The following is a 24,821-nucleotide window of genomic DNA, read 5'->3' on the forward strand; positions in this document are numbered from 1 at the left end:
TGTGGTCGGTCAACAGCAATTGGCTGTGGTGTGGAAACACAGGAGTGTTTGAAAGTTTTAAAACCATAAACTTTTCTAACTTTAAAATGCCGTCTCTAAACCCAGACACAATGTTAATGTGGCATCTGATTTTCAAAAGTGCCAGTGCTACTTTTACACATTATGCTCCTTGTCACATCTCCAGCACCAATTCCTGCTAAATAAAATCTCCATCAGGCTTCATCTCACTAACTGGAAACAATGATAGACCAGAACCCAGGGCCGGCTCCAGGGGTCGGAGCACGCTGTGCCGGCCCTTGAGAAGGCGCTCTTACAACACATGTGCGCAGCATCCATTCACACTCCGGGGGTCCTGCACCGCCGCAAAGCTGCGGCGGTGGGGGTCCCCAGCTTCCCGATTTGACCACCCGCGGGCAACTTCGGCCCGTGGGTGGAACAGCTGGACAATACTGTCCCGCTGAAATCGGGATGCTGGGGAGGGGTGCGCCCTCTACGGGTGGCGCCCCTGTTCGACCGCAGTGGTCGAACACCCCTAGAGCCGGCCCTGCTAGCACCAAAGCAGAGGGTCATTTATACAGGTCACAAACTTCTTAAACTTGTTAGAATTGCTGGAAACCAACCTTTGCTGTCAAGATAAGATACAGGGGCTTACTAATGGTGTGGGGTTTTTGGGAAGGGAGCCCTTGCTTTACTGTGTTGTGTTGTAGCTACTGCAGCACCTCTTTGCTGGTAGCTTTGGCTGGTACCTCCTGTATTCTTTATACTGTATCAAGTCTGCAGGAGAGCAAGCGGAGTGTTAGCTGAGGATGCTGGGTTGAACACTGGCCAGTTGGAACGGCATAAAGTGGTAGCTATTTTGTGTAGGTCAGGGGGAAGCAGCCGATTGTGACAAGCGACAAGCCATGACCCTACAACTGATTGTCTGTGCTCTCCAAGATTTAACGTTCTATTCTGTAGAGATAACGTTTGCTTCTCTATAGGAACATTTATTTCAACAATAATACAATACTCAAATGAAGAAATTAAGTATGAACAATATAAATTCACCATTTTTAGGAGAGTATCTAAGTTTGCATTTGAGAAAAAGGAGCTTACTATGGGGCATATTTATCACAATCCACATTTTTAATGCAGATGTGATAAAAAAAAAATGTGCCCAAATTTGCAATGTGAAAAAATTAATATTTTCACGCAAATTTACTAAGTTTCTCTTTCCATGAGACGGGCTCCGGTCCTGGTTCAGGTCCCCGACAGCCAATGCGTATGCGCAGCCATCGGCTGGCACATGCGCCAAAGGGGGATGCTGGAGAGGGAGCCGGAGGTGTTACCCTATCAGGGCCAAGCTCCAGAAGCACAGCAGCCCCCATAGAAACCTATGGGGGCTACATTTGCAGGCGAAAATGGAAGGACGTCTGCTGCGATCCCTCCATAGTTCATCTGGGGATCCTTAATATTTGCTGGTCCCCCCCCAAAAAACAGCTGTTTTTGGGGAATATCCCGCAAATATTTAGTGACTAATAGCCTGATTCTGACAGATCTCTTTGCATGGAATTAAATAGTTAGTCAAATAATTAGTCTGGGGTGTGTTGGGTGTTCACAGTCAGCCAATCAGAAGTTGTTCTCTAGAGCTGTCAACCACCATTGTCATGTACTTGCACCTGCCCTCAAGCACCCGTAAATGGTATGACCTTCATAGGTGTTTGTCACGGTCTGCATCTATTCGCAGTGTCTGTACTCGCCCTATGTTAGAAAGCCCCTTCTCTTTCCTGTACTGCCTCTCCAGACTCATACGGGCATAAGTGCCAGAATCATGGAAGTATGCATAGGCGCTTACAGAATTGCAATTATTAAAAGAAATACACAAAGTCACACATGTATACGGCTTATCCAGCTGTGTGTTTTTCATCTAGTTTCAGTAAAATGTAACTTTAGGAAGGTCAGATGAAACGTGCTAGAATGCTCATAAAAAGCATGGAAACAGCTTTATGTGTTCAGTAACTCTGCCCATTTTCCATGTATTTCCCTTTAGTTGCACTGACAGTTGAGTTAAATAGACATTTGTTTCTGTATAATAGAGGCGCTTGCACTTTGCAAACTCCGTTCCTTGGTTGGGTCCGTCTGCCAAAGGAAATTACATTAATTTGTGACCAAGAATAACAATTTAGGATAATACAGGGCAGCTACTAAATCAGCAGTCAGACTCCCTTTATTGGCAGTGCGTTGTGCACGTGTGGATCAACACATTCCACAAAGAAGAACAGGAGGTAGATATCATACGTGTGCTTTCCATGTAGTGTCATTAACTTGTGTAAAGTCATATACACTGAAGGAAGTACTCAGCATTCAGAGCTGGACGTAATCTCCGTATAAGCGCAAACGTAAAATGCAGCCGGAAAAAAAAATGTTCTACCTATGCAGAATGTCCACACAAGCGTGAGATATGACCAACTGTACATAGATAGCAAATGCACCTCTCTCCCCATGCAACAGCAGATGCGCCAGAATACAGCAGGAGGTGTGGCTTCATCGTGAGCACAAAAGATAGGTAAAACACAGTACACAATTCACATTACAGTAAGTGGCCGGAAAATGTAGACAATAAGTACCCAAGTGTAAACCTGCTTATGTTTCTGCATTGCCCACATTTGTGGATCGCCCATTTTCTGGGCACACACAGTGAAAACATAAGCAAGATGCGCTCTGCAAATGTGCGTACGTTTAGCTCTGCTTCATTGCCTTTAAGTGTAATAACATGTTTACTCGTCTCCATAGAACAACAATATCTATGTTTTTAAAAGGATAGACCTGGTCATATTGTATCTACACTGAAGTGCCAAAGTCATGGGATAGCAGTATGTAAAGGTAATGGTAGATGGCATCACCTTACTGTGACATCTTGGAAATGCCCAGACCTGCTTCAGTTGTAATCTGACATCTCATGAATAAGTATGAACACCGGCTAGGCTGCTCATGGCAAGGCAACGTGAATTATCTGAGTTTGAACGGGGCATGATAGCGGGAGCCCAATGGATGGGACATTCCATTTCCGTAGTTGTGCAGACATTTAACATTCCTCGATCTACGGTGTCACAGGTGTACCGGGAATACCTCAAGGAAGGCATTACCACCCACCGTGGACAGCGCAGTGGCCCACCACGGGTGCTTAGTGATTGTGACAAGTGGCATCTGGCCAGAATTGTCCGTGGTGACAGACAAGCATCACTCTCTCAAATCACATCCACATTCAATGCAGGAGGTACCAGACACATATCCAGCAGGTCAGTGCAGCGTTCTTTAGCTTCCAAGGGATATTGGAGCAGAAGACCCACCGGAGTGCCCCTGTTACCACTATGACACTGGACACAGAGCCGCACCTGGCCTCGTGGCATCGCTAATTGGACCCTGGAGGACTGGCAACATGTGGCGTGGTCCGATGAGTCACAGTTCCAGTTGTTTTGGGCTGATAATATAGTTCGGATGTGGCGCAGACCCCATGAGGCCGTGGACTTCAGTTGTTAACAAGGCACTGTGCAGGCTGGTGGTGGTTCCATAATGGTGTGGGCTGTGTACACGTGGCATGGGTTGGGACCGCTGGTCTACCTGAACACGTAATTTCCTGGTAACCACTACGTTGCATTGTTTGATGACCATTTGCAGTCCTTCATGGACTTCATGTACCTCCACAACGATGGAATATTACAGCAGGATAATGCACTGTGTCATCGATCCCAAGATGTCCAGAATTGGTTCAAGGGACATTCTGGAGAGTTCCAACAAATAGTGTGGCCACTACGTTCGCCCAACATGAACCCAATTGAGCATTTATGGGACATGGTGGAGAGCTACATTCGCACCCAAGATCCTGCACCTACAAATATCAGGGAGCTGTGGGAAGCTAACCAGATGGCATGGCTCAACATTTTTCCAGAGGTCTTCCGACCACTTGTGGAATCGATGCCACGTCAAGTTGCTGCACTTCGTCGGCTAGAGGGGGTCCTAAAAGATACAAGGCATCTATACCATGACTTTTGGCACTTCAGTGTATATTTCCTACTTTTAATAATTGCCATATACTCTCTATTACAATGTATTTAAGGGCCAATTTCCACAATTTGCTTACAAATGGTTTCACATGAAAACCTAGGAAATTGGTTAATGGTTCCCCTGACTGCACTACGTGGTTCTATGGATCTGACGTAAAGTTGCATGTAAGTGCATTTGCTTACGTAATGGTGAATCCTGGTGCAAAGTTGCTGCACGGTGCTTGTACTTGGGATATATTACAGATTAAATAGATTTTGAAATATGTTATGAGGTATGTTATATTTTCACCAACATTAAATGGTTACAAGTTTTTCTTTTTTTGCATGTATTGTCCATATAATTTAAAAATAAAGCTGACTGGTAAGGGACTGGGTTAAGCAAATTCGAGTTCTTCCCAGTTGCCTGTTAGAGTTCTGTGACAGTCTAGCGCAGGTCCGTAACAAGAGGTATATGGGCGGTGCCATTGCACACTGCCCAGTGGATGGCACCATCACTGCCACTGTATATGGCTAGCAGTGTGCCGCAGCCTGTACCGCTGTTGCAGTGTTGGCCGGAGCATCCTTTAGACATTCCAGGCACGCGCCCTGCAGCCTGTACGCGCCCTGCAGCCTGTACGCACCCTGCAGCCTGTACGCGACCTGCAGCCAATACGCGTCCTGCAGCCTGTACGCGCCCTGCAGCCTGTACGCGACCTGCAGCCAATACGCGCCCTGCAGCCTGTACAGCAGCTCGGACCATCCTCAGGATAACTGAATGTGTTCAGGGGGCATTGTGGCACAGGTCGCACTGCCGCCCTATATCGGGACGAGTCTAACAGATGGAAATTGCTGTTTCTTATTCAATAGTGTCAGGTTTCACAAATCTATAAAGCCACATGCTTAATTTCTGGTATAACTGCATTATCATATATATTATGCGTATATATATATATATATATATATATATCCAGAGGAAGTCCTGTACGTAACAAGAACAGAGGGCACTCACCATGTCACCATATGATGTCACGGGTGATATATGTGTGCTGGTGACACTATTGCCTATTATGTACAAGTCCTCCGGGATCGAAACGTCGACTAAGACTAAAGTTATTCACCCATGTGAGATATGGAATAAAAAGAATTCGTTGGCTATTGGTGAGTGCCCTCTGTTCTTGTTACGTACAGGACTTCCTCTGGATATATGTGGACTTACAATTAAGTCTTGGGAGGTTGCACCCCGCTGTTGAAGATACTGGACGTGAGTGCAGGACCTCTGGATTTTTATATATATATATATATATATAAAATTTTAATTTTACCAACCTCTGAATACTCTTGGCAACTAAAATGTTAACCTTCTGATTTTGTAAAGCGGCTCAGAATGTTACAGAGTTCCTGGCAACACTCAGGGGCATAGATTTTCCATAATACCACATAAATAACAAATACTTCCTAAGGTGCACAGAGTATTGTTATTGACCTGATCTCCGTGCATCCTTTAATAACACCGTACATTTTGTGGGATTACAATTCGTGGATATGATTTCACTTAAATGTCAAGAGCCTGTATACTGAGTCCACTAAGCACAAACCACAATTGAATAGTTTATTTCACACATTTCGTTTACTAGGAAAAATGACACCCAGTAACAGAGAGGGGATTGTAGGTGTTAAAATAAAGGTTTTTAGGTTAAAATTGCGCAATCACTAGCCACCCCTTGTTTACATTTGTGGGACTTGCATTTTCCATCATAAGTTTATTGACCATATTCGAGGTTTGCCTTTCTGCTTTTAGTTTTAAACACTTTTTAAATATTATTTTTAAATAATAATTAAGTATTTTACTGTGGCAATGTGAAAAAAAAAAAATCTCGCCACTGGTGACAGGCTGGATGACGCTGGATGACTCATGTAAACTTATAGCTAGGTAAAATAACCAGCAAAATACGTTCATATAAACAAAAACAAATCTAAAACCAATTTTCAAGATTGTATCACTCACAGTATTCATAATATAGCACCCATTTATTTATTATTTTAAAAAGAAGAGGTGGGAAGCTATCACTTTTTCTCCCCTGATGAAGACCTGAATTAAATAGCATGAAATGCATATGTAAATTTGGCCCTGTGCTGCTAATCTGATTTACACATTGACATATACTGTAAGAGTTCTCCAAATAAGCCTATTATGTTTTTACCTTTATACGTATGCGTTTTTACAGCTTATTAAGGGCAATCATACCTACTACACTATAATATATTCTCTATAGTATCTCCTTTCTTATTTTTTTGCATTCCTTGAGCTACAATTTAGTAAGAGTGATCTACACTTTGTTTTATTTATTATCAAAGATCAAAACCGTCACAGACAAATCTCTATAAGCCAGGAAATCTGAGATGATTGGCAACTACAGTGCTCTGTATGCGACAAGTCTAAGTTTCATTTAAAGGTATCTGACCAGGGACTTGTCTATAATTTGTGTACCCCACGTACATGGGCCCCTGGCTCCACGGGGCACACACTCTGCACCCATATTTTTAATACCTCTCCGTAGTCCCACGTCAGCAGTATCAGCGCTGTAAAAATCGCCTGAAAATTGGCTGCCGCGCCATTTTCCTGGTGACCTAAGCATGCGCAGTAGACCCTGGACACAGACTAGTGCCCAGAGTCTACTGCTGCAGTGCTGCCGGCCACCGGAGAGCGAGGAGGGGGCCCTAGACAGAGACTGCACATGGGCCCGATCCTTTCTTAATACGCCCCTGTATCTGACTTCATAATATACCTGCAACAGTTTAACAGGATGGTCATACCACTCCTCTGTTCTCCGTCCTCTGTCTAATGCTAGGCACACAACCTGAAAACTGATTGCTCGGCCTGATTATTGCTCAATGAGTACCTAGCTTAATTGGTCTATGTACGAAGCCTTAGAGAGTGGACGGAGATAAAATACCAAACAATCAGCTCCTAATTGTCATTTTGCAAACACAGCCTGTAAAATGACAGGAGCTGATTGGTTAGTACTTTATCTTCATCCAATTAATCTCTCTCCAAAGCTTAGTACATAGATCCCTTAGTCTCCCACTGTGATTTCATGCTGCCTTCATTCCCCTCATGTCTTACATCATTGCATTGCCCCAATCACATGCAGGTCAGTACTCACCATGCCTGCCAACATTCAGTGTCAGAAATGGGATACCATCAGCAGTGCATCTGATCTGCCCAGCCATAACTGTCCCGCCCAAGCCACGTCCTGCATTGTCCAAATAACACCTTACTTTTGTCACATTTATAGCATTTAGGGGTCCATTTACTAAGCAGTGTTAGGAGAAGTGAAAAGTGATAAGGTGCCAGCCAATCAGCTCCCAACTGTCATTTTTCAAACGCAGCCTGTGAGATGGCAGTTAGGAGCTGATTGGCTGGCACCTTATCACTTTTCACTTCTCCTAACACTTCTTAGTAAATAGACCCCTTAATATGTAAGACCTGTCCATATCAAACCCCAATAATAACAACTGTATGGCAAAAGTTGGGACTGTTGGCAAGTAAATTATGAATTACTAGATCATTAGAACTTAGGAGATCAGTAGACCCTTCTCATAAACTACTTTGCCTCTTATCAGCTTAAGGTTGTTCTATTAACACCCGTTTAGTATTTGCATGCTAAATACATATAAAAATACTTTCTATATACGCCTAAGCTCAGTCTACCAATTCCTACTGTATCAGTACTGCAACATTTTATGTGTTTTACAAGAACCTTGATGTATTTTGATTTGTCTGTCTGACTTATATATCTCACATATACTGTATAACAATATCACTGAAGGATAAAAAAAAACTGTTAGATATGCATAGCTCTTTAACATGTAATTACGTTAATTCACATCTATATATGAGATATTACGTTTTTTTAATTACAGCAGAGGTCCATCTTCAGATCACTTGTATTTATTGCCTTCTGCACACCCTACAACAACTGATTAGATTTCTTTCTACTTTCCTTCTGTGGTTTTTAGCCACGTGAATCTATTTTGTTTATTTTGATTGTCAGGGAATATTACTATAGCTGGCCATACACGCTACAATTATGGGGGCGATCCGCCCGATATTCGCGGTTCGCCCTGATAATTGTAGCGTGTGTGCGGGCGACCGAGCGTTAAATATTGCTCGGGCAGGCACGCCGGATTGTCCTGGATGCCCGTCCGATGCGATGTTCAACAGGTAAACTGTCGGCCGCATCGGGCAGTGTATGCCCAGCCACGGCCGACAGACAGATATTTCCTGTGTTCCTTCTCATGGAAGGAACAGGGAAATGTCCCCTCCCCCGGGGGAGGAGCGCGGATGTCGGGCTGATACACTGTGAGATTTCTCACAGTGTATGCCGCGGACATCTGCGGCTGGCAGGCTGCCAGATAAAATGTCTGTCGGTCTGACAGACATTTTATCTGGACGTGTCTGCTCAGCTTTAGCATTGCTGCCCTCTGTGCATATGATCTACCCAGAGAGCAAATGTGTATTGTACGCCATAGGTTGTGTCTCATGATGGAAACACGTGGGTAAAAAGCACAGGAGGAAACAACAAATCAAAAGAGCATAAAGTAATTTAAAGCTGGAGAACCCCTTCAATATCTGTATTTTATGCAGTCCGCTTACAAGTGTACAAACTGAGGGAACCAACCATCATTTCTGTAGATGACTTCATACACGTGGAATCTTCATGCAAAGACCTTTGTGCATCTTGTTAATAAAATATGCAACATCCGCAGTGCTACATTTACCAAACCAATTGATTGTATTGAAATAGAACAGTTTTAGAGCCTTTGCATTAAATATTTAAGAGTTTTCTTTATCTGATTTTTTTAGAGCCTGTGAATAAACAATCAGTAATAGCTTCTTCACTTCTAGTGTGGGACTTTATAACAACTGTAGTTACCAACATAAATTACTATTTCATTTCATTAAATAGGGCATTTGTTACAGCATTGGTTTGTTATGACATCTTTTTTCCATAGTTATTATACATTTGTGGTTAGCTCCACCTCAATGCCAAAGATAGTCTATGAAAACAACTAAAGACAGATGGCCTCTATGCTTTTAGAGTAAATGGGCAGCACAGTGTAATAGTGGTTGGCTTTACTGCTTGGTCTTGAGTTCAGTTCCCGATAATGGCCCATCTGTGTGGAGATTGTATGTTCTCCCCATGTTTGCGTGGGTTTCCTCCGGGTGCTACCACTCTCTAAAAACACACTGGTAGTTTCATTGGCACTTCAGTGTACCCTCACGCAATTATTAATTTTCAAATGATAATGTCACAGATCTGCTTGTAGCAATCCTACAGATGTATAGGTACCTGGAAAGAGCTTCAGAATGCACGCTAAGATTAAGGGTTTTTATCTGAGTACAAAATTACTCCAATGCGTCAAATACAAAAATGATTAAATAAAGGACACACAGAATAATATGCAGAATAATTTCAAGAAATGAAAAAGAATAAAAACTGAACAACTCACTTATTAGAAATATGAAAAGTACTGTCGTGAGGAGACCTCTTAGTGGGACTGGACCAATCCAGTCTCCACAGACTTCTCCAAAAGAATGAACATCAGTTGCTAGCAGAGATTGCTCTTTATGCTGTGGAGTCCCCATCTTCAGATTAACTCTCTCAGTGCCAAAGGCTTATGTATTCTGTGGCACACACCCCTTCTTCTGTCAGAATTGCACAGGACAGTTTTTCACATATTTTCAGAGGGTCTATTTGAAGTGTCCTATATGCTACCCAGGAGATTGGATGCAGGTTCATCAACATACCAAGACACATTTGAGATCTCAATCTTTGTGAATATCCTGTTATAGAAATATAGAATTTGACGGCATAAAAGAACCCTTTGGCCCATGTAGTCTGCCCCTGTCATGTTCTGGCTTTACACACACTTAGGCACAAACCTCACATAAAAGTTATCTTTTGGGATAGTTTTAATTAGAACACAACCTCTTTCAATCTGGACAGATGGTTATCTGCCCCATTCTTGGTCTGGGTTGGCATCAAAGGGCTCAGCAGTTGTAAACCTCATTCTACCCATCAGCCCCTCTGCAGCACAGACCTAGGTCATTTAGAAGGCACAGGCCTAATCCAGTACCTGGCATCCATTTTCATACATTTCACAGGACCATTTTATACAATGGACACATATAGCTTAATAGAATACAGTTGCTTTATACATACAAGTTCATGAAATATAATTTCTGGTGATTACTTCTGGTCTCCATCACTACCACACTATATGATGTGTACAAATTAATTATCATTCCGAGACGCTTTGGAACGACGTATTGGACTACAAATTGTATAGTGTGTACTCTGCTTTAGTCCACGTCAATGACATCACAGAGAGCTTGGTTGTTGTCACATTTTGTAATAAAGTTCTTGATCAAAAAGTTAATTGAGAGATTATATTGTTCTGGTGCAGTCAGTAGGGATGAGTGTGATTCCTCGAATCTCTCTGACACGTTTGGAAGAAAAAATCTGGGCCTGATTCAGAGCCGGTCGCTCTGACAGAGCGCGCGCTCTGAATCAGGGCTGCTCTTTTTTTTTTTAAGAACGGCCTCCTGGCCGCTCGCATAGCTGTGGGTGACCACCCACAGCTATAGCGAGCGGCCAGGAAGATGGTCGCGATGGTCAAGACCATCGCGACCATCGGGCTTGCGACGAGACCCTTGTGGTAGGGTCTCGTTTCCGCAAGCCCCAGAGAGATTTCTGCTCTAACAGAGCCGAAAGCTCTCCCACTGACATCACTTGTGATGTCAGTGGGGCCGCCCCCAGACGGTAGGTGTTCTCATGGGAACGCCTCCGTCTGGGCAGCCACCTCCCCGGCCCACCCACCAAAGGGGGCTTGCTGTCACTCGACAGCACGCCCCCTTTGGTGCAAGACCCGGAGCAACGGATTGCCCGTCACTATCCGGGTCTCGCGTATGCGCACGACGGAGCCGGCTCTGTCGTGCGCATGCGCTCTGGGCCACCATCGACCCGGTTGCAAGCGCTCAACGCTTGCGACCGGGTCTGAATCAGGCCCTCTGTTCGTGCTTTGGCGCAGGACCAGGAAGGTAGAGTTTGCTGTGCTCGTGCATTATTCTGTCTGATCATCTCATACTGACCTGACTTATTCGTGCCTCATTGCTTGTGATCCTGGTCCTAGCTAGTTATACCTGTCTGAACCATTTCCTTCTACCAAAATGCTGGCCTTTATTTTGACTACAATTCCCGTCTCACCAATCATAATAATCAGCTGCTGCCTAGTGCGGTTAGTCCTGCAGGGTGGGAGACAGCGCTACCTGTGGCTTCCCCACAGTGATTTACATTTACATCTCTTTCTTACAGAGTTTTCCTAGTGGGAACAATTTTACTACATTAAACTACTCCTTCTACTGGCAAGCACATGGCTGTGTAGGCCAAGATGGGTGAAATATTTTTATCAGCCAATGGGAGGAGTTGGGCAGACTGATGGTGTTCCATACTAAGATGGAGATTTGTCAAAGCTTGGAGAGAGATAAACTGGAGAGAGAAAGTACCAACCAATCGGCTCCAAACTGTGATTTTTCAAACACAGTCTGTAATATGATAGTTAGAAGCTGATTGGTTGGTACTTTATCACTCTCTCTACTTTATCTTTCTCCAAGCTTTCATAAATCTCCCCCTAAGTGCTAATTAGTGCACCTAGATTTGCACTGAAGTGCAGAAATAATATTTCCTTTCTGTGGGATAGGACTAACACATTGGATCAAGGAGTGAAAAATGCAGTTTACATGGGCTTTCCCTGCTCTGCGAGATGGCACACAGCCATTTTATCCCTGCAGAAGTCCTCTGTCACCTCCATGTTCTTAGAGATTGGGTCTCATCCCTGTACTTATGATGGGACACACTTTGCACCTACCAGTTACACTTCTACGGCATGCCTACCGGACCCTTTCACACCAAGCCGCAACCCGGGTCGACCTGGCAATAACCCAGGTTTTTTCGGCAGTGTGAAAGGGGTAATAGTCCTGATGGCCTCCACACTCTCATAATTCATTTCAATAATGGTGCTAAGCTGAGCAGCAGTTTGCAAGAACTACAATAAAGGGTTCTGTCCTAAAATGGTGTAATGGGCCGGATAGGTGAGACATGTTTATTATTCCCACCGTGCTCGTTTTCCGAAACATTCACTAATCCACAATATTAGGTGCAGCTTGGTTATAAAGAGGGTGTTTACAAAGACCATGAAATGGCATGCATCTAGCCAAGGGCTTGGCGGACAAGTGGTCTTAATCGCATACAGAGATCTCATTGCAGTTTATAAATTACCCTTATGGTTCGGATCACCTTGACCCAATTACGCCTCTTGTTACCATTTCATAAACAGAAAACAGCTGCGGTCACACAATTCTGTCATTGTGATTAAGTCAATAACATTACCAGCATGACTCAACTTTTCCCAAGAAGAATTAATGGTTCCTTAATAGTGTATGATGGGAAAACACAATTTATTCTTTGTTTTTTGTTGAAATTAATAACAAATAGAAAGTTGTAGCCAAATGTCTCTAATTCTAATGTATAACACTATTATCTAAATCTGCCAATTATCCTAACATTTTGTGCACTATAAAAACTATGGGGTCTATGTACTAAGCAGTGTTAGGAGACAGAGTGAAAAGTGATAAGGTGCCAGCCAATCAGCTCCCAACTATCATTTTTCAAACACAGCCTGTGAGATGACAGTGGGGAGCTGATTGGCTGGCACCTTATTGCTTTTCACTCTGTCTCCTAACACTGATTTGTAAATAGACCCCTATGGGTGTTTTATGCAGCATTGATATAGGAATAGATGGAATACATGGTTTAATGCACTCCCTACTGTAAAGTATTTGGCTAATAGAGTCACTAAGGAGTTATCTGGTAATATAAAAGTATAGGGTATAGGCCCCCGTGTTTTCATATAGGTCACAGGAATCTGATGTGCAAGATGCATTATTCCTTTTATTATGCAAGTATTTCCTATAATAACTCCCACTGTAATAACTTCAGTGTTCAGGAGATAACAGGGTTTATTTACTAAAGTGCGGGTTTATAGAAGTGGAGATATTGCTCATCGCAAACAAACAGATTCTAGCTATTATCTTCTAGAAAGCGCTAGATAAATGATAGGTAGAATCTGATTGGTTGCTATGGGCAACACTTCTATAAACCTGCATTTTAGTACAGTAAATATACCCCGACATCTCAACCCACTGTTTCCACAGCAGTTATTTACTAATGTGTATACATATATTGATATCATTATCACATATGTATTATGCATTTTTTGAATGCAATAAAGTACAATAACGTATAAGTAGATGCACCATGTTTTTCCACTCTCAGTGGTGACGTTGATTTGAGTTAATAATATAGCAGATTATGATCACAAAACTGCCTTATAAAATTTGTGTCACCTGACAATCAACCAATGCAATAGACTGAGACACTTTCTGCATTACAGAATGTAAATGGAAGCCCTGAGCAATCATTTCAGACATATTTTTGTTAACCCGAAATAAAAATGAAGACAAGGGAGTGATTTATGAAGTAGAAAGAATAGTGTAGCTCAGCAGAAAAGTTATTTTGTTTTTCCCCTTCTGTCACCAGGCAACCTGGCTGCACAGATTGCGTCTTTCCAGCTATTTGTTTTTAATTCTTTATTTAAGTGGCCAACAAACTATATAATTGTACAGGTATAAAGGATAGGGTGCGGGATTCCGTTGGTTGGGATGCTGGCGGTCAGGTACCAACAGCAGTATCCCAACACCCAGAATCCCGACACCTGAATGTAACTATCTTTATCCACCTATCCCGCAGCCTAACCCTAACCCGCCCCTCCTGCAGCTCAACCCTAACCCTCTCCCCTGCAGCCTAGCCCTAACCCTCACCCCGCAGCCTAACCCTCACCCCTAAACCTATCCCTCCCCCTAATACTTACTATCGGGATGCCGGTGGCCGGGATTCTGGCTGCTATTGAGGTTCCGGCACTGGTATTCTGAGCACCGGCTTCCCAAGCGCCGGGATGATAACTACGTCCCAGTAAAAATACAAAATAGTTTCCTGTTGTGCAGCCAAGTTTTTCTTTCACAGTACACTTGTACACAGTGTACGGCCGAGAAAATGTTATAACATACGCAGTTGCAAGGCCGGCTCGAGGGCCGTTCGAGTGGACCAGGCACACGGGGACGCCACCCCATAGAGGCTGCTCTAACTCCTCCCTCACTCCCCACAGCCCTTCTCGGCCTCCCGCTCCCACCCACTAATAGTTGGGTACCATTATTAAAAGTAGGGGGGGACATGATGGGGGATTGGAAAAATAATGAAGGGGGATCTACAACAAATATCTATATGGGTTGCGCAATATAGCTTTTTTTATTTTTTTGTGCGTGAAGGCTGGGACTGGACAGATAGAAGTTTAGATTAGGAGATATGGAATAATTCTGGAATTTTTTGTTGATAACAATTAGGACTTGTCTTTAATACTGTAGTAATAACCGTAAAATAGCACACAGAATTTATTTTTATCTCTCAGTAAAGGGAATGAAAATATTTATAATGATCGCTTAGAAAATTAAATTATGGTAAATAACTGTCTAAGAGACTTGAAGCATTTCTCTCAATTTTCACAGTGTTACAAAAATTGTGAAGTCAGAATATGATGTTCTTTGCTTTCTTTCTATAGCACTTGATTAGCACAATTGATTTAGTTGTGTACATCACTGTTATATAATTTATCCTGAACAATATTTAACAATGAATGTTTCCACAGGCTCAATGGCTATGCCCACGATGCACCAGCAATAACCTATGGCACCTACAGAGGATCCAGGAGAATCAGGAAGCTCCTCAAGCGACGCGCTGATGTCAATTCTCCAATTCCAGAGAAAGAAGAGACCAGCGAAAAAGAAAACAATTGTACAGAAGATGCTGGGACAGAAAGTTGTCGTTTACTATATCAGTCGGTGAAAGTGGATCCAGCATCAAATGCAAATGGTGAAAATGAGAACCTGCAACCTAATGCCAAGAAGATCTCAAATATTTCAGAGGATCGGCAACCCGGTGATGAGAATTGCTCAAATAATCTGGGGGATCCAGAAACTCTCTGTAAAATTAGCTCAAAAGTTTCAGATGATCTACAGCCGGGTGCTAAAGAGAATGCAAATATTTCAAAGGCTCTAGAAACAAGCGCTGATAGAGGCTCAACGTTTTCAGATGCTCTGCATACAGATGCCGAGGAGAGCTCAAGTGTTTCAGGTGATCTACAACCAAATCTTGAGGAAAGGTTAAGGACTTCAGGGTATATACAACCAAGTGCAGAAGGGAGCTCAAAAACATCAAGGAAACTATCACACAATGCAGAGAAAAGCTCAAGCAAATTAGAGAATTTACAACTAAATGTAAAAAAAAATACAGAGATGATAAATAACATAAAACCAAAAACAGAAGAAATCTCTGCATATCTGAAACCAAAGACAATCGATATCTCATGCTCTCTAGAGGGCAAACAGGCAGATTTAGAGGAGGACTCAAAGCTTTCAGAAGATCTGGAGACAAATGCCAAAGAGTGTGTGAATATTCCAGTAGAACTCCAGTCATGTACTGAAGATAACTCAAACAATTCAATTGATTCAAAGACAATAGAGAGCTTGAACATGTCACATGATCCAGAAACCAATGTAGAACATCTCAGCATGGAGGATGTACAGGCAAATGATGACATTTTAAAGATTGAAAAATATTTATTCATAAGTAATTTGCAATCAGATACTGATGCATTACTAAACAGGGTGGATCTGCAACCAAACACACAGGAGAGCACAAAGATTGCAGTAGTACTACAGCCATATACCAAGGAGGGTCTAAAAATCAACAGAGCAGAGACTGCAAAGACTACAGGAGAGCTACAAGTAAATACACAGGATAAGCTAAAGGTTTCAGAGAAACCTCAGGGAAAAGTAGAGAGAATCCCAAAGATGGCAACAGACCAGCAGCTAAACATTGACGTGGAACCAAATATTTTTGTAGATCAAAATGTACAAGTAGAGAAACCCTCAAAGAGAAGTGTAGATCAACAACCAACCTCAACCAAGAAACATCTTAATTCTGCTGTATCAGCTGACAATCCAGATAAGGCAAAGAACAACTCAGTAACCAGTTTGCCTTCTGTAACACTTGAGAAACCAAATCCATTCATCCATCTCGCTCCCGACTCAATTTCTTGTGTGTCTGAGCATAGTCTTCATATGAACACAGATATTCCTGTTCGCACAGTCTCAGAAAGTGAGGAGCAGGGTAGTCAAGTGTTAACTGACAACTTTGATAACTGTGTAGCTAACAAAAATAAAGTAAATTTAGAGAAAATTGATGGGGCAGCTGGGGAATTTAATTTAAAACCTCTGGTCACTTCTGATCATTTTGATAACAAGCCTCGGATTATTTTAATTAATGACAGCCATCATAGTGTCTCAGTTGTTGATGTCAAGCCTGTGCCAGAGAACTCTTTGAGCAGTATTTCATCTCTGGATAAAAGTCATATCTCAGGAACTGCCAGGACCTTTTCTTTTGATAATGGCACTGAGTGCCGATTGTCATCTCCAACCATAATATCAGACTCTCTATTGTATTCTGCTGATTGCAATAATGAAAGATGTGACAGCCCTCAAGATGCCATTGATTCTGGAATAGTGTCATCGCAAGCTTATACGCCAGAGGAACACATTCCACTTAATACATTTCCTTCTGAAATATTCAGCAAGCATATATCAGATACTTTTGCCGTTGACAAAGAGGCCAATATAATTGGTGATATTAAGTCAAGCAGAGAGAACATAGAGAACGCCGTTTCTTTGGCACATAAACCTGGTATTATAGCTAAATTAACAAGTTCACTACTATTGAAAGAAGATGAATCTCTTGCAGACAGTTGCTCAGCTAACTCAGGTATCGATGTATCCGGTGGACTAAAATCCAGCATAAATTCAGAGGTCTACGTCGCTAAAGTGTCAGTGAAAACTGTAAATATCGAAGAAGTAAAAATTTCTCCCCGTGGTTTCCTGTCGGACGTCATATCTGTGGGTAAAGTTGAAAGTCCTACTTATGAGAAAGAGTTTATATGTCTTCCAAACTTGTCACCCCCACCCAGGGACACAGCAGATGGCAATAAATTTCAGATTCCTCAAAGTGCTCAAGAGGATAAAAGCGTCACCAATAGGAAAATGTCCTTCGATAGAGAAGATGTCACAACAGATAACACTTGTAATAATTGTGAAAAGGATGCTAAAAAGTGTTTAATAGGAACTGAAGAGTTGCCTCCATCAAATAAGGAGAACAGTGTATCTGTGCATATGACTAACATGTTGAAAAAAGAAAAAAAATTACCAACAAATACAGATAAATCACCGGATGTGTTGATAGAAAATCTTAAAAATAACAATTTATCTGTCCACACATGTGGTGACATAATAAATGTTTCACTCCAGACATGTCCATCTAAGAATAAAATAAGAAATCAAACGGTGCTCTCGAGTGATTCGCAGTGGGAAATAGGAAGCTGTGATTCACTTTCAAAATCAAATCCAGATTTGGAAGTGACTCACCGAGAGCCAGGACAGTTGAATGATGTACTAAATCACTCAGCAGTACAAGCTGATGCTAACCTCTCAGATGACCTAATTTCTCCAGGTTCTACGACTCCAAAAGGAATCCTTCCAGACATAGACGATTCTGAGTCAGCCAATGAATTATTTCAGCAAAAGGCCAATGAAATTATTTTCACTGTGTTGCACTCGGCTGTGGATGAATTTAAAAACATAAATAAAAATTCTGCAAACGTAACTTGTCTCCATGACCACATCTCTATTACTCCAGATGTAAAACTAGCAGGAGAAAAAATTTGTAATAATTTCCAACAATCCTCGGAGCACTTCTCAGTGCATAAGAGCAAGGATCCATTTGTGTCTACAGCTGAACGAATAGTAAATGACGTTATATCTTCTTCAAAACAGCTGATGGCTTCCAATATGGCACAGAAGATTGTAAGCGAAGACACAAGTGAGATAAGTCCGCACAAAACACCTAGCAGTTTAAATCAAGCGTTTACGGACATTGAAAAGCACCCACCTGAGGACATCACAAGCTCAAACAAAAGCGATTCTTTATTAGACATTAACAATGCAGGGCACATTTCCTCTAGTGAAATAAATTCTAATACGATGACAACAACAGGAGTGCAGCATAATGTTACGTCTAGCCAGGCAACTGACCCTTACACTCTAAATGAGTCAGGTTCGAGTGCCACTGTAGACATGAGGGAAACTGCCCTGAATGTTCTCACAGAGACAGAAGATATAGAGGAACATTTCAATTGTTCTAGAAACCCATGTGATGCCGAAATAAACAGTCCAGAAAATGTGCAAACTGACAGCTTTGATATGAACATGCGAGGAGGTCTGGAGATTGAAGGCCTTAAGTGCGATGTAGATCAAAATGAATGTTATGGCAGTGAATTAGGATATTCATCAAAATCCCTCGAAATTGAAGGTTCATTGAATGAGTTCTTTGCTAATCATTTATCTGAGGAAATCTACAACATGTACATGTCAGGAGCAACTTCAGAATTATCTGATCCCTTCCAGTTCTTCATCCATAACAGTCAATATGTTGAAATAAGTGAGAGTGATGATGAGTCAGGAGACGGGGACAAGGATTCCGGTGCTAGTGGACAGGACCCATATCTGTCTGTACAGTCAAGACGTGTAAGGATTTATCCCTTTGCCCTGTCTCCGATATACGAGGATGAGAGTTCTTGTGAAGACGCTGTGTCCAGCAGCAGCTCGCCGAGACACGACGAGGGAGAAGCAGCAAGTAACAGTGGGCAAAGCCATGCATCAATCTTATCTCTGCTACAGTCTGTATCAGACCGCTTGAAAGAAGCTGACATGGAAGAAACAAGCAATGAAGAAAGATTACCATATGTCAATAATGAAGCCGTAATTGTCAATGACCAGCCTAATAAGGATACTTTGGAGTCACTCTCTGCATGCAAGACAAGCCTTGATGTCCCCACGTTACCTGAAGAGGGAAAACCATCTGGAGGAAACAGGCCCAGTTTGTTTATTACCAAATCTTTCACAGAAAACAAGCCGACCCCCGTTTCAGGGCGTCAGTCTTTTCTTCTTAATTTGTCTTCACAGTCTGATATAGCGGGGCCAAAGGCTGCTGCAGAATACACTTCTTTACCTGCTCCTGGGAGTGAAGCGTCGACCTCACTAACAAGTGACTCCAATTCAAATAATAACACAGATCTTTCTCCAAATACGGCTTCTGTGAGTGGCCCTTCACCATCACAGACACTAACAGAACCTACATTGTCCATTCAAAAGTCTGATGTCGAGCAGAAGCCACGTCGGACTCCCCAAAGTGTTTACTACCAGTATTTCCACGCTGCTCAAAGCTCCTCAGCCACTCCGGGAGATAAAAAGAACCAGACAAAGCTGGAAAGTGAATCTAAGCAAACCGAAGGACAACAAATGGTAAGAAGTATATCTACTAAAGACATTAATTAATTTATTTATAGCAATATAGCAAATACATGTTATGCAGATATGTATATATATATATATATATATATAATATATAATATATATATATACTTTTATATATATACTTGCACAGGGTCTGCCACTCCAAATAGCATACAGTGTATCCGTAGAGGGTGCCCAGACAGAGAATAAGATACCGCGTCTGAAGGTGCGGCACCACTCATAACAACAGGATCACAAACTTCTATAATCAATGTTTCAGTGTTATTACTAGAGACGTGCGGATAGCCAATAAGATAAATCTAAACTAATCCGAGCTGGCGCTAATTTACTAATTTTGCGATAAGAACCGAATAATACCGAACCCACACATCTCTAATTATTACACTATCATCAGGATACAATGATGACGTCATCATGTCCGGCGACAGCCTGAGACGTGTGACGTGTTACTCTTGTTATTATGGTGATGGGTCACAAGTCTCAGGCTGTTGCTGGACGTGATGACATCATCTCTGACAGATGCTGGCCGGGAATCCAGACCTGCTCCCGGCGTGGTCTCACTGGGTGTGCATATAAGGTAAGAAATGTCTTTTGTATCCTGATGATAGTGTAATAACACTGAAACGTTGGTTATAAAGCTTTGTGGTGCTGTTTTTATGAGGAGTGCCACATCTTTAGATGCTGTATATATATATATATATATAAGGGCCTACTTATCATTAAATATTGCAGCAGATCTCTCAGATATCTTCCGTGGTCCCTCCATTTTTGTCCCATAGGTAGGTAACGTCATCTCTGGATGGCGTTTATCCTATAGTCAATGGGATACAATTTAGCAAATTTTGCGACAGCCACGCATGCAGAGTGTGCACCGAGAACCTGAACTAGGAAGCATGTGATAGTTGTACCTAAATGTATCTTGCTCAGCACCATCCTAATTCTCACCCACTACACCTAGGGGCACTGAAAATAAGGGAGGCGGGTACAAATTACCCTGGCACAAGCTTGACTGAGTGGGCAACTGTGGAGGAGGAGAAATGCCCCCTCCCCCTTCCCAGTGGCAGTTTGTGGAGGGGCCTGGTGTTAGCGTGTTACACTCCTACCAAGTGCCCCCTTTTGTTTCGATAGATCGCATTTCCCCCAAGCCGGCGTTTGGTGGGTGGAGAGGGAGCGGCGACTAGGACCGTTCTACAAAATGGGGGCATATTGCCCCTGTTTTGTAGGCGTGGCCAGGCCAGGGTTTGCATCTTCTGACATAGACTTCCTGGGTTACTCAGATTGCCGATGGTCATGCAGAAGATCTGATGCTGCATCTTAGGACGCAACACTCGGATCTGCGATGCAGTCAGGAGGCGTCTATTTACATCGAACTTCCTGCTGCATTAGCATATGAGTTGTACAGTATTGCACCCTGAGGCTCTGCAATACTGTACACAACTCTGTATAAGGCCCGTAGTACCTAATTATCTGTACAATGTTTACTGGGAACTCTAATGTCTGTAAATATATAAAAGTTCCCCCTCTGATGTATTAGCAATTATTTTATATTTACAAATACGGCAAATGTGTGTGTTGGGCGATATTTACAATACAAAGAGATCTATTTATCATAAGGGAAAGAGCCCTAAATCTATCAATGGTACTAGCCTTTGTACGTTGCCTTTGGCGATAATTTCCCCATGCAATAAAAAGCAAGATCGCAGATTTTCTAGTACCACTGCAATGTTCTGATCTCTACCGTCATTTCCGGATGGCGGGGTAAAAATACTTTATTTAATTCAAATATAAATAATTACTTACAAGTAATTTTTAAACAATTATTTTCTTTTTTTTTTTTTTTTTAATAACTGTTTTTTTTTTATTTTTTATTTATTTATTTATTTTTTTACATTTTAAATGAATCTACTAGTGGAAGCCCGAAAACCAGGCTTCCAGCGCAGTGTACATGTGTGACTCAGTCGGGTGAAGTGTGCGCAGCAGTCGCTCGAGTTATTGCTGCCAGCAAAGTAACATTTTTAGAAAAATTGCAACGACAGAAGATTTTCAATCATTGCGATAAGCGGCAATGTAAACTCTCTTCTATCACCCCGATACCATAAAGAGACCTACTGGATCTCTATAAGGTATAGTATAGATTGAGGCACCTCATCCTAAGGAATAACCGATTTCTTTTCAGGAAAATAAAAAAAGGAAAAATAAGAGAAACCCGTCAAGTGATTTATTGACTATATTTAGCATTTTAGTGAATTAACTGCTTTATTTTTAATTATCCAGCATGAAGCTCCCCCTCATTAGCATGCATATTCAAGGACTGACTATATGTAGAACATGTTAATTGAATGTAATGGAGGAGGACCAAGTGTTACAGAACTGTGCAAGGCAATTACACAGCTATGCTCTGCGATTATACTCCCAGTAGTATCACACTCACACTGTAATAAAAGTTGCCAGTAGGGAGCCTTTATTATAGTGGATTAGCAGAAAGACATCTGTTTTGGACATGATTTACAATTTAGTGATAAAACTCAGGAGAGAGATGTCACGGATGGTATATCACCCAGTTTTGACAGAACTTTATATAAATGAATTCCTTGCTGCGTTCAGCTGTGAGTTTCGTAGAAATAGAAATTTGGGAGGGGGGTGCTAATGAACATTTCACTTTGACGACTGTATTATGGTTCTCCTTTACTGACAAAGTACCTACGGCACAGATAGACTAATTCAATGGGCCTTCTAGTGGTCATGTCCCTAGCGGAGTTTGGGGAGGGCCAGCAAACGACGGTTCCTGCTTCTAATTAAACTGTTGAGAAGAGCAAGTATTTGCCTTATATTATGGGCAGAGTTGGGTGTATTTGGATGTTCAAAGCAGAATGCGGGATAGCTGCTATTGCGCACCTGGTTCTGAAAACTAATAGAAAATTTAAATCATATACTGTATAATAGTACGGTTTGTCCTCCACACCTCTAATATTGATAAATTGCTTTAGAAAAATTTTTTGGAATATGATCAGTCTGAAACTTAGTAAAATAAAAATAATTTTAAATACTCAGTAAGGAATCTAAATCCTTCATATCAACATCTCGCTATGCCTAATGCTGGGTTTTAAAATAGGTTAAATATATATATTTGCTTGGTTGGATTATCATCATAAGTTTACTGAAATATTGTGTTATCCCCATGTTCTGACAAGAACTTTTTTTTTTTCATTTGTAATTGCAGGATGCAGCTGATTCAGACTCCCTAAAGTTTAACCCCCGGCCTGGAAAGGTAAATCTAGCATTTTCTAAAATTTTTACCACTGACTGTAATAGAACCAAGATGAACTACTGAACATTTTGTCAATAGTGTACAGAACACTTCCCAACTTTTTAGATCTAGGTATTGGGTCAAAGGGCGTGTGTGTCCATGTCACAAAGTGGTGAATCAACACCATGGGGGTGTGTATAAGGCACATGAAGTACTAAGCCCCCTCCCCTCTGCTCCCGCCTGATTGCGGGGCAGACATGTCAGCAGGCGAAATAGTTGGGAGGTATGTCTGCATGAGTAAGAAACTAATTGCACTTTACCTACAAGATATATTTGGTATATCTTCCACAAAAAGTTCATCATCAGTGAAGCATTTGGTGTGTTTGGTTCTTATCGGTATTGTGATAGGATCACTGGTAAAGTGGTCTGTGGCAGGTACATTTGTCCCAGATTCCTGTCTTATGTGTTTAAATCCCCAGGAGAAAGTCTGCAGTGTAGCAGGCTTGAGTCTCTGCTTTTTGAAAAGCCGGTTTGGGACCTGGGGGTTGTGGGTGAGAGGAGAGGGAGGGCTCCACCCACGGCCACTCCAGGTTTTGGTTCTCGCAGCCTGGTAACAGGCTTGTTAGGGTTTCCACCTGAGAGTGGCCAATATAAGCCTAGTATGTTGAGGGCTGATTGTCTCACCTGGGAGAGCAGACAGGGAGTTTGCTCAGAGACACTTGGAAAACCTATCTGTGAGTGTTGTGCTGTGCCTTTGTTGCTGGTGAGGGCATTAGGCCCTGCCAGGTTCTGGTAGTGAGGGAACCACCTGTGAAGTTAGTGCCCCAACAGGGCTAGGATTTATGTTTTGTTTTCTTTATGTTATTTCTGACATTGTACAATAAAGACTGGCGCCGACCAGCTTGTACTCGACTCCAGTCTGGCGTACTGTTTCCCAGCTGCTGTGTGTGTAAGGAAGGAGTCCTCTACCCAGGAGAGGGACCCCCTAACCTGACTGTGTCACAATATGGTGGAGAATGCGGGCATTCACACACACTGAAGTTGCAGCAAGAGGAAAACTTTCCGTTTAAAAATTAAAGGGACAGACACCCAATTGGTGAGTGTGGAAATAGCACTGTGTCCTTGGAGTCCCATAGAGGAGGCGTCAGCCAATGCTCAGAGAGGCAAGGTTCAGCTTCCAACCTACACCCCAGGACAAAATGGAGGACATTATTAAGGCCTTGCTCCAAGCTACAGCAGCTCAGCAGGAGACAAACAAACTTCAGCAGGAATCTACCAGAGCTCAGGAGGAGACTAACAGACTTCAACAGGTCGCCATTGAGGAAACCCGCCTGGCCTTATCGGAAAACAGCCAGGCCATAAGAGAGGTGGTACAGCACCTGGTCGCCCGGCCCAGAGAGGTTACTACTGGTCCTCCCACCGATGACTTCGGGCGATGATGTGGAGGCCTATCTCGCCGCATTTGAAAGAACGGCCGAAAGGGAGAGTTGGCCCAAGGAGCAGTGGGCAAGTCTGGTGGCACCTTTTTTGTCTGGGGAGCCACAAAAGGCCTATTTCGACTTATGCCTGGCTGATGCCAAGGACTATAAAAAACTAAAACAGGAGATCCTAACTCGCTTGGGAGTCACCTTCTTTGTTCGTGCCCAACGGGTCCACCGCTGGGAGTTCCATATGGACAAGCCTCCACGTTCACAGATGCATGACCTCGTCCATCTGTCCTCAAAATGGCTACAGCGCGAGACGCTGACGGGACCACAGATCGTGGAAAGGGTCGTGATGGACCGGTACCTGCGATCGTTACCTGTGACTATGCGCAAGTGGGTGAGCCATGCAGACCCTAAGTCCGCGGACCAGTTGGTCGAGCTGGTGGAGAGGTACGTGGCGGCTGAGGAGCTGATGAGTATGTCCCACCGAGCCCCGATGGCGCTCCGGCGAACTCCCACAGACACTGGTA

The 24,821-nt window shown here is 42.6% G+C and overlaps 1 protein-coding gene across 1 annotated transcript in view; it reads left to right on the plus strand.

Moving 5' to 3' along the window:
* The window catches only part of CRYBG3 (crystallin beta-gamma domain containing 3), a 204,269-nt gene that overhangs the window by 91,572 nt on the left and 87,876 nt on the right, over positions 1 to 24,821 (plus strand). Inside the window, exons 4-5 of the mRNA XM_088481057.1 lie at positions 14,847 to 19,608; positions 22,841 to 22,888. Coding sequence (XP_088337183.1) covers positions 14,847 to 19,608; positions 22,841 to 22,888 — 4,810 coding nt within the window. The remainder of the gene's footprint in view (positions 1 to 14,846; positions 19,609 to 22,840; positions 22,889 to 24,821) is intronic.

Source organism: Taudactylus pleione, unplaced genomic scaffold (assembly GCF_031769625.1).
Source record: "Taudactylus pleione unplaced genomic scaffold, aTauple2 ptg000262l, whole genome shotgun sequence".
NCBI classification, from domain to species: domain Eukaryota; kingdom Metazoa; phylum Chordata; class Amphibia; order Anura; family Myobatrachidae; genus Taudactylus; species Taudactylus pleione.